The sequence below is a fragment of the Lissotriton vulgaris genome, chromosome 1_1 (genome assembly GCF_964263255.1).
Source record: "Lissotriton vulgaris chromosome 1_1, aLisVul1.2, whole genome shotgun sequence".
In the NCBI taxonomy this organism is placed as follows: Eukaryota; Metazoa; Chordata; class Amphibia; order Caudata; family Salamandridae; genus Lissotriton; species Lissotriton vulgaris.
Window position 1 is genome coordinate 1,044,208,047 of NC_141685.1, and position 12,989 is coordinate 1,044,221,035.

The 12,989-nt window shown below is 43.3% G+C and overlaps 1 protein-coding gene across 1 annotated transcript in view; it reads left to right on the forward strand.

Annotated features, from left to right (window-relative positions):
• The window catches only part of ACP5 (acid phosphatase 5, tartrate resistant), a 49,935-nt gene extending 40,788 nt beyond the window's left edge, over positions 1 to 9,147 (forward strand). Inside the window, exons 4-5 of the mRNA XM_086962545.1 lie at positions 4,609 to 4,954; positions 7,089 to 9,147. Of these exons, the coding sequence (XP_086818671.1) occupies positions 4,609 to 4,954; positions 7,089 to 7,334 (592 nt within the window). The 3' untranslated portion in view covers positions 7,335 to 9,147. The remainder of the gene's footprint in view (positions 1 to 4,608; positions 4,955 to 7,088) is intronic.
• The last annotated feature ends 3,842 nt before the right edge of the window (positions 9,148 to 12,989 follow it).

Consider the following 12,989-nt stretch of genomic DNA (forward strand, 5'->3'; position numbering starts at 1 on the left):
GAAAAGTTTAGATCCCAAGGTATCCGCATTTAAGGATGCACTGGCGAATTTTGCCTTGGAACAAAAGTTTTTTTTAGATACACACTGTGCTGGTCATTCCCTGAACGGGATTTTCACATCCTGTCAAGGCGTAAATAAAGTGGACACTCTTCAAATTCCATGGCCTGACCACAAGGTGATTACTTTTTCACTGGAAGTTAAGGAAGATACCGGCAGGCTTGTTGAAGTTCTCAGGCAGGCCATATATCGTGACTGGTCAAAGACCAATTCTCAGACTCTCCTAGATAGACTTAATTTATCTTACCCAGACCTTGCCTCAGACAGCAATGTAGCCTATGAGCAATTTACGGAATGGATAAATGCTACAGTGCAGGTTTCCGTCCCATTAAGAAAAGTCATTTTCAAAAGGAAAACTACTTTGCAGCCGTGGTTCTCGGAAGTACTTAAAGCCCAAAAACAAAACTGTAGAAGAGCCGAGAAAAAGTGGAGAACAAACTACGACGCTAGGCTTAAAGAAGAGTATAAAGTAACTTTAGCTAGCTATAAAAAACTGATTATAACTGAAAAAAGTAACTATTTTGTGCAAGAAATTAATGAGTCAAAAAAATCTAGTAAAGCTCTTTTTACCATAGTAAAAAAGCTATAAAAAATTGAGAATACTAGCACTGAGGCAATGACGTCCGGTTTCTGCAACTTACTGGGCGAATTCTTTGTTAATAAGGTATCTACAGTATTTGATTCCTTTAAGAGCCACCTCTCAGCTGTTTCCGCTCAGGCTCCCTCATATCCAATAAAAGAAGCTAAGCACTCATCACAGATCCCATTGTTTCAATTTGCTCCACCTACTTTAAAGCAGATTCTGCAAGAGGCGAACACCACCAGTACAGGTAGTCCGATGGACCCCTGCCCGCCTACGGTCATGCAGTTATTCCCGGATTTGTTAAGCTCACTTTTGGAGAAATTATTCACACTAATCTTGAAATCTGAGATCTTTCCAGACACCTGGAAAACTATATCGCTGATGCCACTTCTGAAAAAATCAAATTTAGACTGTGATGAGCCGGGCAACTACAGACCCATAGCCAGGATACCATTCCTAGCAAAAATCCTAGAGAAACTTCTAAATAAACAGCTGTTGCGGTTCCTGGCCGAGGGTAACTGGCTTGATAACTCTCAATTTGGTTTCCGTGAGGGAAATGGGACAGAAACGGCACTGCTAACAGCTGTGGAGGAACTCAGGAGTGTTCTGGGTGACGGAGAGAAGGCCGCCTTGGTGTTATTAGACCTTTCGGCGGCCTTCGACACGGTCTGCCATGAGACACTCCTGACTCGTCTCACAGAAGCCAGAGTCCACAGCTCGGCATGTGCCCTCCTTGCATCCTACCTAGGTAATAGAACATTCTTAGTAGAGCTGGGAGAGGCAAGTTCCAAATCATTCAGCTCACCATATGGGGTATCTCGGGGGTCTTCCTTAAGCCCGATCCTTTTTAATCTGTACGTGGCACCATTGGCAGAAATTATAAGGAAACGTGGTTTCACCCCAGTCTCCTATGCAGATGACACCCAGATAGTGGTGTCTATTGGCAAGGATGTGAACGAGACAACAGAAAAGTTCAGATTCTGCATGTCACAGGTCAGCGAATGGATGCTGAATGATTGCCTGAAGCTGAATGGGGACAAGAGTGAGGTTCTGGTGTTGGGGGGTGAATCAAACATCTGGTCCCCGGCATGGTGGCCCGAGAGCTTAGGCAACTGTCCAGATCCCTCAGGAAAAAGTTAAAAACCTGGGCATGACCCTAGATGCTAAACTTTCTTTTGACTCCCAAGCCAGCAAACTGGCCTCTTCAGTTTGGTACATCTTGAAGATGATTAAAAAATTACTGCCGTATTTACCAGATGACACACGAAAGACAGTGGTGACGGCCTTGGCCTTGTTAAGGTTTGATTACGGGAATGCCCTGTACTCCGGAGCCAACGTACAGATTCTTTCCAAATTACAACGTTTGCAGAATGCAGCTGCAAGGCTGGTACTCGACATTCCTAAATATGAGCCAATTTCCCACAAATTAAAACCCCTCCACTGGCTCCCAATTGCAGAAAGAGTGCAATTTAAATCTTTATGCCTGGCCTATAAGGCGTCACATGGATCTGGCTCACAGTTCCTGAAAACCCACGCTAAACTGTATGAACCCTCTAGAGTCCTTAGATCGAGCCAATCAAAATTAATCAGGGTTCCGAAATTTAGACGGGCCAGATGGGGTGGAAGAAGTTTTCTTTTGCACACAGCTAGGGCTTGGAACTTGTTGCCACTCGCCATAAAAAAGAGTCCGTCTTTGGGCTCCTTTAGAAAAGCAGTGAAAACATGGCTCTTTACCGCGATACGCTAGGCTGCCCGTCCCAGATCCTTGCTGTCTGTCACAGCGCCAGGACGCCCTTGGGCATTCGCGTGCTCTATAAATGGATAAATCAAATCAAATCAGCATCTTATTTAGGGTCTCCAGATGGAGGAGGGGGTCTGCTTCCAGAGCACTGCATAGATCTGCTGGTGGGACTTTATGAAAGGCTCTAGTCTTAGTTCTTATTACTTCTGATGGGGGCTGATTATGATTGGATTTTTGCTGGTTGAGACTGAGCCAGTAGGAGTTGGTCAAACGGTACAGTCTTAATATTAGAAACAATTTGATCTAGAGTATATCCTATTAGGTGGGTAGGTTTGGACACCTGTTATGCGCAGCCAAGACCGGGCATGATCTATGTGAAGATCACCTCTGGATCAGAAGGTTTGTCCATATCTAGGGTGAAGTCTCCTAACACCATAAAATGTGCATATTTCATAAAATGTCCATATGGCATCTCAAACTAACCTAGGTAGGGAAATGCAGCAAGCGGAATTTGCAAAGTTCTAGCAATTGTATTCATACTGTGTATAGCCTACATTACATGATGAAAAAAACAGTTGCAGTTTGAGGGGCCTTGCTGTGGCTAGCAACTGAGAAGACACCAGGCTCAGATGGACTTCCACCCCAGCTTGTTCTACTATTATAGGCAGATCAGCTTGTCTTGAAAGTAGCTTTTCTCCATAACGCTGAGTTTAAGGCTGGTTACCACCCCCACCACTGGTGAACCAGACACCGAGAGGACCAAACAAAAGTATCTCAATCGGAGTGCGAGCAGTGGAAGGACTACAGTAAAGTAATTAATTAGTACTTGTTGCATCAAAGTGATGAATACACACAAAGAGGAAGTGACAACAACGTGCACTGACCATTGAGGATTAAGGAAATGAGTGACGAAGAAGCTAACCAATGCTAATTGATAGGCTGGCTGAAAGCCACTTTTTAGATTAAAAAACTATTTGAACAGCCTGCTGGCTCAACCCAAAAACAGGACCCACATCTTTTGTACTAATCCACTATTCATACCGTGTAGCCCAACATTGGTACACCATCTCCCTCACAAATCCAGGGACCTGGTTTCATAAATTAGGACCCCCATATAGAAATATATCTGTGTATAGGTATGTGTTAAAATACTACCTGTGGTGTTTGTGTGGTGATCGAGATATATAGATGTATATTAAAATGTGTGCAAGTTGGTTGCCATTGTGTAATTACACATAGGTAATTTTTTCCATAGGAAAAGCGTTTTTTGTTTTCGGAATAACTTTGGCGCCATTATAAAAATCTTCACAAAACCAGCCCAAAAAAATGTAATCTTCTCAGCTCCTTCCTGGAAAGTTTCCATCAAGCTGGAGTCAAGAAAAAATGGCGGGGTTTAACTCGTTCTCCCCTTGCAATTTCTCATGCAAATTTTAGAGACCAATATAGAAAGAAACTCATGAACAGATGCCAAATTACACAGGAAGCTAGCTCTTTACTTTGGAACATGCTTTTTGTGGTCTGGTGTAAATCTGTTAATCCGTTTTTGGGAAATTAAGGTTCACAAGTTAGTGATATCTGGGTGTGGCCAAGCAATGTGATTGATGGGCCTCAACAGCAACCAAAATGTTACTCGTCATTTTGAGGACTACGTCCCTTGTCCTGAGTTTATAAGAACAAAATAAAAAGTACAAGGTGGCGGGGTAGGTGTACCCTGACCATCTTGCATTTGTTGAGTAGTCCTAGAGGGATACCCATTGGGGTCAAAATATTGTAAAAAGAACATTTTGGTGCAGCCACTCCTGTGGAATCCAGCCCAAGCGTGCGGAGAATGACCATGTGTAGCATTGTTTAGGGCACGACCTATTCAGAGACTCAGGGGTTTGGCTCCAACTATCATCCTAAGAAGTAAACTTGATGGAAAAACCTCCTATAAGAAGTAGATAAGGCAAGATGCTGCATGAGCCCAAAAAAAATAAAAACTTGACTTGCACAGACTAATTAGTACTGGGGTAAAGGCAGTAACTATTTTTTTTTTTTAAAGAGTGGGCAGGTAAAACTGATAGGATGGGCTGACCGGTATGTATGTTATCAATTATTTGTTCCTAGCTATTTTTCACCTCATTTTAGTCATGCTGGTTTTAGAGTGCCTTCCAAGATGCCAGTGTATAAACACACAAGGGCTGCAAAGTTGTTTGCACTAACATTTAGGTGTCCTTTCCATTTTCAGGAACTTCCCCAACTACTACTATGACCTAAAGTTTACCATCCCTGGTACCAATGTAAGCGTGGGCATCCTGATGATCGACACAGTTACCCTGTGTGGCAATTCTGATGATTTCCAGAGCGAGCAACCAGAGAAGCCACAGAGTGAGGAAGCGGCCAACCAGCAGCTGGAGTGGCTGAATGAGAAGATGTCTGAGTCCAAGGATGACTACCTTCTTGTGGCAGGTCACTACCCAGTGTGGTCTGTGGCTGAGCATGGGCCAACCCACTGCCTCGTTAAGCACCTCAACCCACTGCTGAGGAAGTACAATGCCACAGCTTACTTCTGCGGACATGACCATAATCTGCAGGTAGGATACAAGGCCTGATGGCTGGCCCTTCACTCAGAATCTCTGTACAGATGTCTTGTCTCTCTGTTTATCGTATGCAGCCTAGTAACGATGTGAGTGCTTCTATCTTCATTCCTGTGGTTCTAGCCATTATACTCTAGGAATCCTAAGAAACATTATTTTTTCTTTCTTTTAACCATGAGGTGCCCAGAAATCCCCTGCGAGTCCTGCTACACAATAGTGCACCCAGCAGCAGTCATTGCAAATGCCATAGTAATTTCTGATGAATTGGGATAGGGGATGCTAGAGTGGTTTGAGCTCTTTCAGTTCTTTGCTCAAGTTTCCATTTTACTTCTTTGCGCCTCCTTATATTACACAATTATTGATAAACCTGTCCACTCATTTCAGCTAACATTTTAGATTGCAAAGAAATGTGCAGTTCTGAAGGCTGCATCTTCCTGCAGATAACTCGCCTGTATGACCATCCTTCTAAGCACCCAATGTGTCTGCAAAACATATTTGCAGCATTAGCTCTCCAGCACCTTGGAATGCGACTCTACCTGCGAAAGGTGACAACACTGGCTCAAAAGATTGCAGATATTTTTCTGGTTATTCTCATATTTTTCAATTTAGTTCAGATCCTTATTTAACAATCCTTTGCCTTTTAAGCTGGATAGCCTTGTGCATCCTTCTGGTTGCCCACCCCTAAAGGTGGGTGAGTGCCCTTCAGTGGTAACTTAGAAAACAGTGGTTTCAATGTTAAGGGACTTGACTCTGGGGCTGATTTTCCAGTCAGTTTATCAGGATCTGTACTGGTGGATGGATGCCTCCAACCTTTGGTAGGTCATCTTTTCAGCTCTTCAAGGGAACCGGCTACAGTGTCATGGACTCTTCTTTGCCTCCCTAGGCAACATGGTTACATGAGGACCTTCCTCCTTGTTAGAGAAGCAGATGTACTTAAACACACTGGAGGTTTGAGCAGTCTGTCATGCCACAAAGGCATTTTTCCCTTCCATCTTGAGAAGCACTTTCCATATTGTGTTGGACTCAACCGCCAAAGTCCATTAACAATGTGGATTTATGAACAATGCTTTAGGAGGCAATTTGCCTGTGGCACTGGACAGAGCAACAGGGAATTTTCTTGTCGGCGAAAGCAGATTCTTTGTTGATTCTCGCTAGAGTGCCATGAGTGGGAAGTACACCGTCCAGTGATGGAGGTAATATTCTTCAGACTGAAATGTCCATATGTGGATCTTGTCTCCACAATCCAGAACAGAAAGTGTCCTTAGTTTTGAACCTTATACTTCCCTTTAAATAGTTCCTTAACGTATACTTTCTGGTTCATCTGGTCTCTCGGCCTGAATATCTCAGTTTCTCAGATCCCCATTCTGTGGAAATTCATGCCAATAGTGCAGGAGTATTGAGCATAGCTGTACTAGTGCGCACATCTTTACTTTGTAATAAAAAAAACATAAACAAAATGTAAAGGCAACATATTAGGACAATGTAGATTCCCTTATAATTCCATGGCCTTTATGTAGAGCTAATCCAGTTAATATCAGAGCATGACGAACATTAAAGCCAGTGGCTGAAGGGGTTGACCCAAACCCACCCTCTGTCGATTCTACATATTATAACTTTTTGAGTAACTGATATAACAGAGTTTCATTCAGCTAAAGGTGTCTGTAGACACACCTAAAAACATAAGCCTGTAGTAGGAGAATTTCCTTACTGGCTAAGTCTTCCAGCAAGGTTGGTACAGTTAGAGCAGAATGACACACTTCACAGCAAGCCAGACACCTCGTATCCACTGATCAGCCACTTCCGCACAGATGCATGAATGTCTACCTATGTTTTTGCTGCTGTGTTCTGCATGCATATCTGAGCCTTCGCTTGTCTATGTACATTGGTATCTGTATGTGCTGTTGATGTGCGTGTTTGAGCCAGTTGGCTATTTGTCTTTGTTCATGTGTGCGTTTATTAAATGTACTCCTTGTTATGTTACCTGTACGAGTGTTAGTTGTATGGGTGCCTGAGTACCTGTAGGTGCGTGTCTCTGTCTGCATGTTCTCCTCTGTTAGACACTTTTTATGTCCATGTACTATATACGAAAGTCAACCATTTTCGTTTGGTCAATGCTTGTTTCCTCTTACAGTACATTCAGGATGACGCTGGTATTGGCCACGTGTTGAGCGGCGCTGGCAACTTTATGGAACATTCCCTCAAGCATAAAAACAAAGTCCCTGAGGGCTTCCTGCGCTTTTACTATGCCCAGGGCTCTTCCATGGGGGGCTTTGTCTATGTGGAGATTTTTCCTGACCAGATGGAAGTCACCTACATCATGGCAGGAGGCAAGAGCCTGTTCCACACCACGCTTCCACGGCGGCAGAGCTTCCACTGAGCACCATCAACAAACGTCTTAAAGTTCGCTCACAGGAAGCCCACATTTGGGAGGGGTTTGGGAAAGCTGTCCATGCATGCTAGATTGAGAAGATAAATGAGTGGTTATCTTTGAAATTATGCCAATTTCTCTGTATCCCCCTCTCTTTCTTGCCTTTTAATATTTTATTGGCTTTCTAAAGAGAGAACTTTCCTTTTTTTCCTCCTCTGTTCAATGTTATTCTTTTACTATCCGCCTCTCCTCTGTTTCCTATGTTTCACTGCACTTGGTCTCGACACCCCAGTAAAACATCTATCAGTTGTTTGAGCTGGGAAGAGGGTGGGGGTGTCTTTACTAGCCATTAGTTGACTGGGGGTAGTAGGGGGGCATGTCGGCAATGAAGAACTATATGAGGGTAGAAATTGGAAGGCCATTTCTTACATCCTTTTAGGTGTGATATTTTTTTTGTGATTTACCAAAAACGACAGCTTTTATTGAGATTTCTCTCCACAGCAGAATTTATTCTCTATGAACATTTTGCATATTTTTATTCTACTTGTTGTGTCAGACATCCCATATTTCAAGAACTGTCCATTCATTGTATTCAGTGTTTTTTATCAACAGTGTCTTCCAGCTGATATTATGTCCCTATACCTCTAATTAATGGGAAATGGAAATTGTCATATTTGAGTTATCTTTCTGAAGGTTTTTTTCCCCCTCAGTTTTCGTGTTCACAGTTCTTGTGAGGCCATATGTGTAGGCAGTTTGTCTACGATCAAAGCAGACCCAACATCACCACTCCCAAAGTTTTTTAAACAAGGTATAGATTTAAAAATGGTAGATTTTTAATTATCAAGATAGCTAATTGCTTTTGTAGTTGGTAGGTAATCCAGGCAAATCAAGACTGTTGTTCTACCCATGATCAATGATGTTCTCTGAACGCCTATAAACTGTGCGATTTCCTATTGATTTTTCCCTAGAAAAGTTATTGAAGCTATGTAATGCTTGTGAGAATCGCCATGAGATCCCTACGTCCATAGAATGCCTGTGGTGCTGGATTTGTGATGTCCTAACCTAAATTCACTTTAACAGATGCACTTTCCATAGTTTTTTATTTTCTCTCGTTTTAGTATTGTTTTTCATCATTTGTGTGTGTGCATGTTTTTTTTTTTTTATAGCTTTTTAGTTTGTCAGCAAGGCATATCCCACTGCAGACCTACAAGGGAGCTTCTGAGTGGCGGGTAGGACATCTGGTTCCAGTACTTCATTGTGTGTATTTACTCAGTTTTATGCACAGCTGGCGCTATGTAGAAAATACAAAAAATACACATTTATGCTTATACAGAGTTGGGACTTGCTGTAGTCCTTGCAGAGACCAAATGACCCTAGTAGTCAATGTCTATCCTATCTGATCAAATCCATGGAAACAAAAAGCATTTTAATATCAAACACAAACAGCTGCATTTGGAAGAAAGTAAGAGTGAAAACAGAAAAACAGTAGCCCCAGAGACTGAATTCATGTCAAAGGACAACACTTTGAGATAAATGCATGGCTAATCTGGCTTTTAGAATTAACCGTGCCATCACACTTTTGCCTGTTGAATTGAACAGAGTTTTCACTCTGTCTTCTTTGTTCTCCAATTTTATATGTATTTTGATTTTAACTAAATTTGCTCTTTTACACATTTATAAAATATGTTTCTTTGTTGGTCTAACTCTTCAGAACTTGATAGTGCAAGGTCTTGCTGTCCCTTGCAGTGCTCAGGGAGAAAGAATGACTGTTTTTGATTATTTACATTTAGTGTTGTCTATCAATACATGATGTGAAAATAAACTGTTTCTTGTGCTTTATTTGGAGGTCCCCACTGTTGACTGATAAGTAGTGCTGAGCAGTGTGTTTTTAATGTCTCACTGAGACAGCGTGCATGTACTGTCGCCTTTGAGGAGCTATTGTTTCTTTTTTTACTTCTGAAAAGGGCAATTAGCCCGTCCACCCAACATTTACCATTGGTTGGCTTTATTGTCAATCTTATTTTCTTCCTTGTCATGCTTTACTTTGTCTCTGTGTGCTTCTTTTCCTCCATGGAGCGTGGCCCAAGGACAGTTTAATTTCTTGATTAATGTTCTTTTGTTTCGTGCTGCATGCTCTCAGGTTGTTACTTTTTTGTGTTTTTGCTAGCCAGACAACCTGAAACCAACAGTTGAAGCTACATTTGCTGATATTTCAAAGAGCTGAATGCAAGCAACTACTAATAATGTGGCATGTGGCCATTATCCTTTCTTTACCTCTGCCCACCCCTGCTATGAACCCTCAAATCATCCGCCGCTTTTTTTTAAATCTCTGCCCACCCCTGCCCTGAACCCTCAAGTCACCCTCACCTCCCTTTACCTCTACCCACCCCTTAAGTCACCTTCAGCTACCCTGATCTCTACCAACCCCTGAACCCTCAAGCCACCCTCATCTTCCTTTACCCATCCCATAACTCTAAAGTTACTCTCACCTCCCTTTACCTCGACCCATCCGAGAGCCATAAAGTCACCCTCACCTCCCAGCCACACTGCTGTACAACATGGCAAAAAAGATATTGACAAAGCCAATAGCTCTGCCATAGGTGAAATATTTTGCCTTTGCCAATGCCTTTTTAAATTCGATGCTTGTGAAAGGGGATTGTTTTAAGAGCAGGGGGATGGAAGAGCTTTATATGCAGTGAGCCAGTACAGTTATAATCCACAGAGAAAGTACTCCAAATGTGGTAACCGTGTAAGCTTTCCACATATACAAACACAACTGGTACCACACAGGCCATAGCAGTGCGGGCATATCGGGGGCAATGAAGACTCACCATTTCCACAGCCCTAGAAGGTTTTCTGAAGCTCCCTACTACTCTTGTGGTCGCTTTCCAGTTTTTGGTTGATTGTTGGCTGGGTTGCAAGGTGTATGTGGTTTGTTGGGCGGATCAGTTGCTTGAGACATCCTCATCATGTTCCAGTGAGATATGGGCCCTGTAGTGGTCTTCCTGGTCTGGGGGAGGGACAGCTCTTTACTCCTACTTGACAGTTCCGCTCACTCTTCTTTGAGTCCACAGATTGCCTTTAGATCCTACAGCTTGTTCACAGCCCTCGGTGGAGCCCTAGGGTTGGGCAGCCAGAATAGTTATGAGGCGAGCAGACAATAAGCTAGTGGTGTGGTTTTGGCCTAGTGGCAGGACAAACCTAGAACTGTGCCATTGTAAGAATTACTTGAGTGACGCTACTAAGGACATTTAAAATGAGAATTCTCATAATTAAAAATGGCTTGCAACAGTTGTGTTTTTTGTTTAGTATATCGGCTTACTGCACTGGATGACGTTTATGAAGATTAGTAACTAAACCTAAACGAAAAATATTTAAGAACTTTCCCAATGAGTGTTGGAGAATTCAGTGTGCTGTGCACTACACAATCCGTTATTAAAATCCTATATTTGTAGCAACTGTATATTTGTAGCAACTGTATAGCTATCAAATGATATGAGTGTAAATATTCTGTGAAGTGCATCTAAATCCCTAATTTGTAGGTGCTACAAACTATTACAATGAAGCAAAAGGAGGTGATTTGCCTAAGATCACGCAATTCAGGCAATTATCCAGGATGAGAGTCTGTTATCGAGACATAGTTTCAGTTGTGTACACAGTACACAAGAAAAATGCTTTGTGTATAATAAATGTACAACAAAAATAAACTGCTACCCTGTTTGGTAATGCTGAATTATGGTCAACATCAAAATAAATTACTCAGACGCTTGTATAAATCTTTCTAGAAACCGGTTAAACAGAAGTACGTTTCAGTCTCAATGGGTAAATAAAAAGCCTAAACATAAATTGATCAGTGTGAGGACAGGTCGCTCTTGCAAGCATTGTTTAAAACTGACAGTTGGTAATGTTCCATAGATCAAAGATGTGATGTAAGGAAGCGCTATATGCAAAGAAGAGAAACTTGGCACTTCAACAAAGGCAATATAGTAAACTGGCAAGCTATAGAGGCTTTGCGGGCCCACGGAGTTTGAACCACATGGTTCTAGTCTTAGATAAATGTTAACCTATATGTATTTAAACCTCTTTATTTGTTGCAGTTCATACAGTAGAGCATGCTCAAGATTTTTGCGCTTGAAACGCATATGGGCCTCTGGTCCTTCGTAGGAACCCGAATATTCTTTTTAGGTCTCGCCTGAGCCAGCACAGGCGTTGCTCTGGTGAGACATTTAGTAACTGGGTTTTCAAAGTGCTACTAAAGGCTTTTGCTGACCTCAAGCATGCGGTTACGCGCACAGCTGCCATCTGGCTTTCTGTAATGGCACATTAAGCCTTATAGCGCTTGAATCTCCTCCCCTACCCCCTCCCTTCTCCCACTCCCTCATAGACCGCTTCATTTTCCTTTCAGTGGCCAACTTTCAGTGCTCTCTCAACGCTCCTCTGCCCCTTCCCCGCCGCGCCTGCGTTAATTTGAAACATATGTGCTTTTGCTGCCGTACCACTTTCAAAGCCGGGCTTGTTTACAAATGATCTCGATTCATACACTTTAGTGTGGTTCTGCTTTATTGATCTATATACACATTCTGCTGGAGCCTTACAGGCACTGTTTCCCCATCTCACTGCACACATGTCCATGTGTCATTCTCTTATCCCTCTCCCCCCACCCCCTCTCGTTTATTCTCAATATTTCTGCTTTCACTCGATTTCTTCTGTCTGCCTCTCTACAACCGCCTCCCCCAGACCCCTCCCCCGCCTCATGACCCTCTCTGCCATTCTTCACTGTTTCTTCCTCTTTCTTTCCTTCTGATTCTTGCTCTCTATCGCCCACTCTTTTCCAGTTTTCCGATTGTTTCTTTGTGCCTCTCCTTCTACTCTTTGTTTCTGGGTCTTTCCTGCTATTCCGTCTTTCTTCTCCCCTCGGTTCCACTCTGTGTGTGTGTGTGTGTGTGTGTGTGGTGTGTGTGTGTCCCTCTCTCCTCCACACTCATTCCTCGCTCTCCTTATTCCCATCTCTCATCCCCTGGCTTCTCTCCTCTACCCATGCCCCTCTCCTGTCTCATTGCCTGCTCTCCCTTCTCTGAATCCGCTTTCCCTCGCTCCCTCCCCCATCAATGTAAATCGATAAAAAGCGCATTATTGATCTAATTTGAGGCTCCTAGTCCCACCGGTTTCTGCTTCTTAACACATCTATCCTTCCTGCCTTGGTGGGTGCACTTTGAGGGGTCAGAGGTCTCGCCCCGTAGACCCCACCCATGCCAGGAGGGGCATAAGGCGGTCATTGGGGTGGGGGCATCTGTTGGGGGGGGGGGCCTGTTTCCCTCTTCTCCAGTCCTGCTGAGGATGGAGACAGTTTCTACCAGACATACCCTCTCATTACTGACATCCTAGTTGTTTGTGTGGACTATTTAAACATTTTGAGGAATCCTATCTCCCGAACTCCAAGGGCTGGCGAGCAATGGCCCACTATGCGCACCGTACAATGTTAACCATTTACTCCAACGCAGGAGAGGACGTCTGACAGTAACATGTCCACGCTTGTCCATCAGTGCACACAAGTACTGTCTGTGTGTGTGGGGGGGGATCAGGCGTGCTCGGTTGTGCTGGCAGGCCCCAGAGGAAGCCTTGTGTCCGTCAGCCTGGCCACCTCCAGGTGCTGTCAGAACAGGT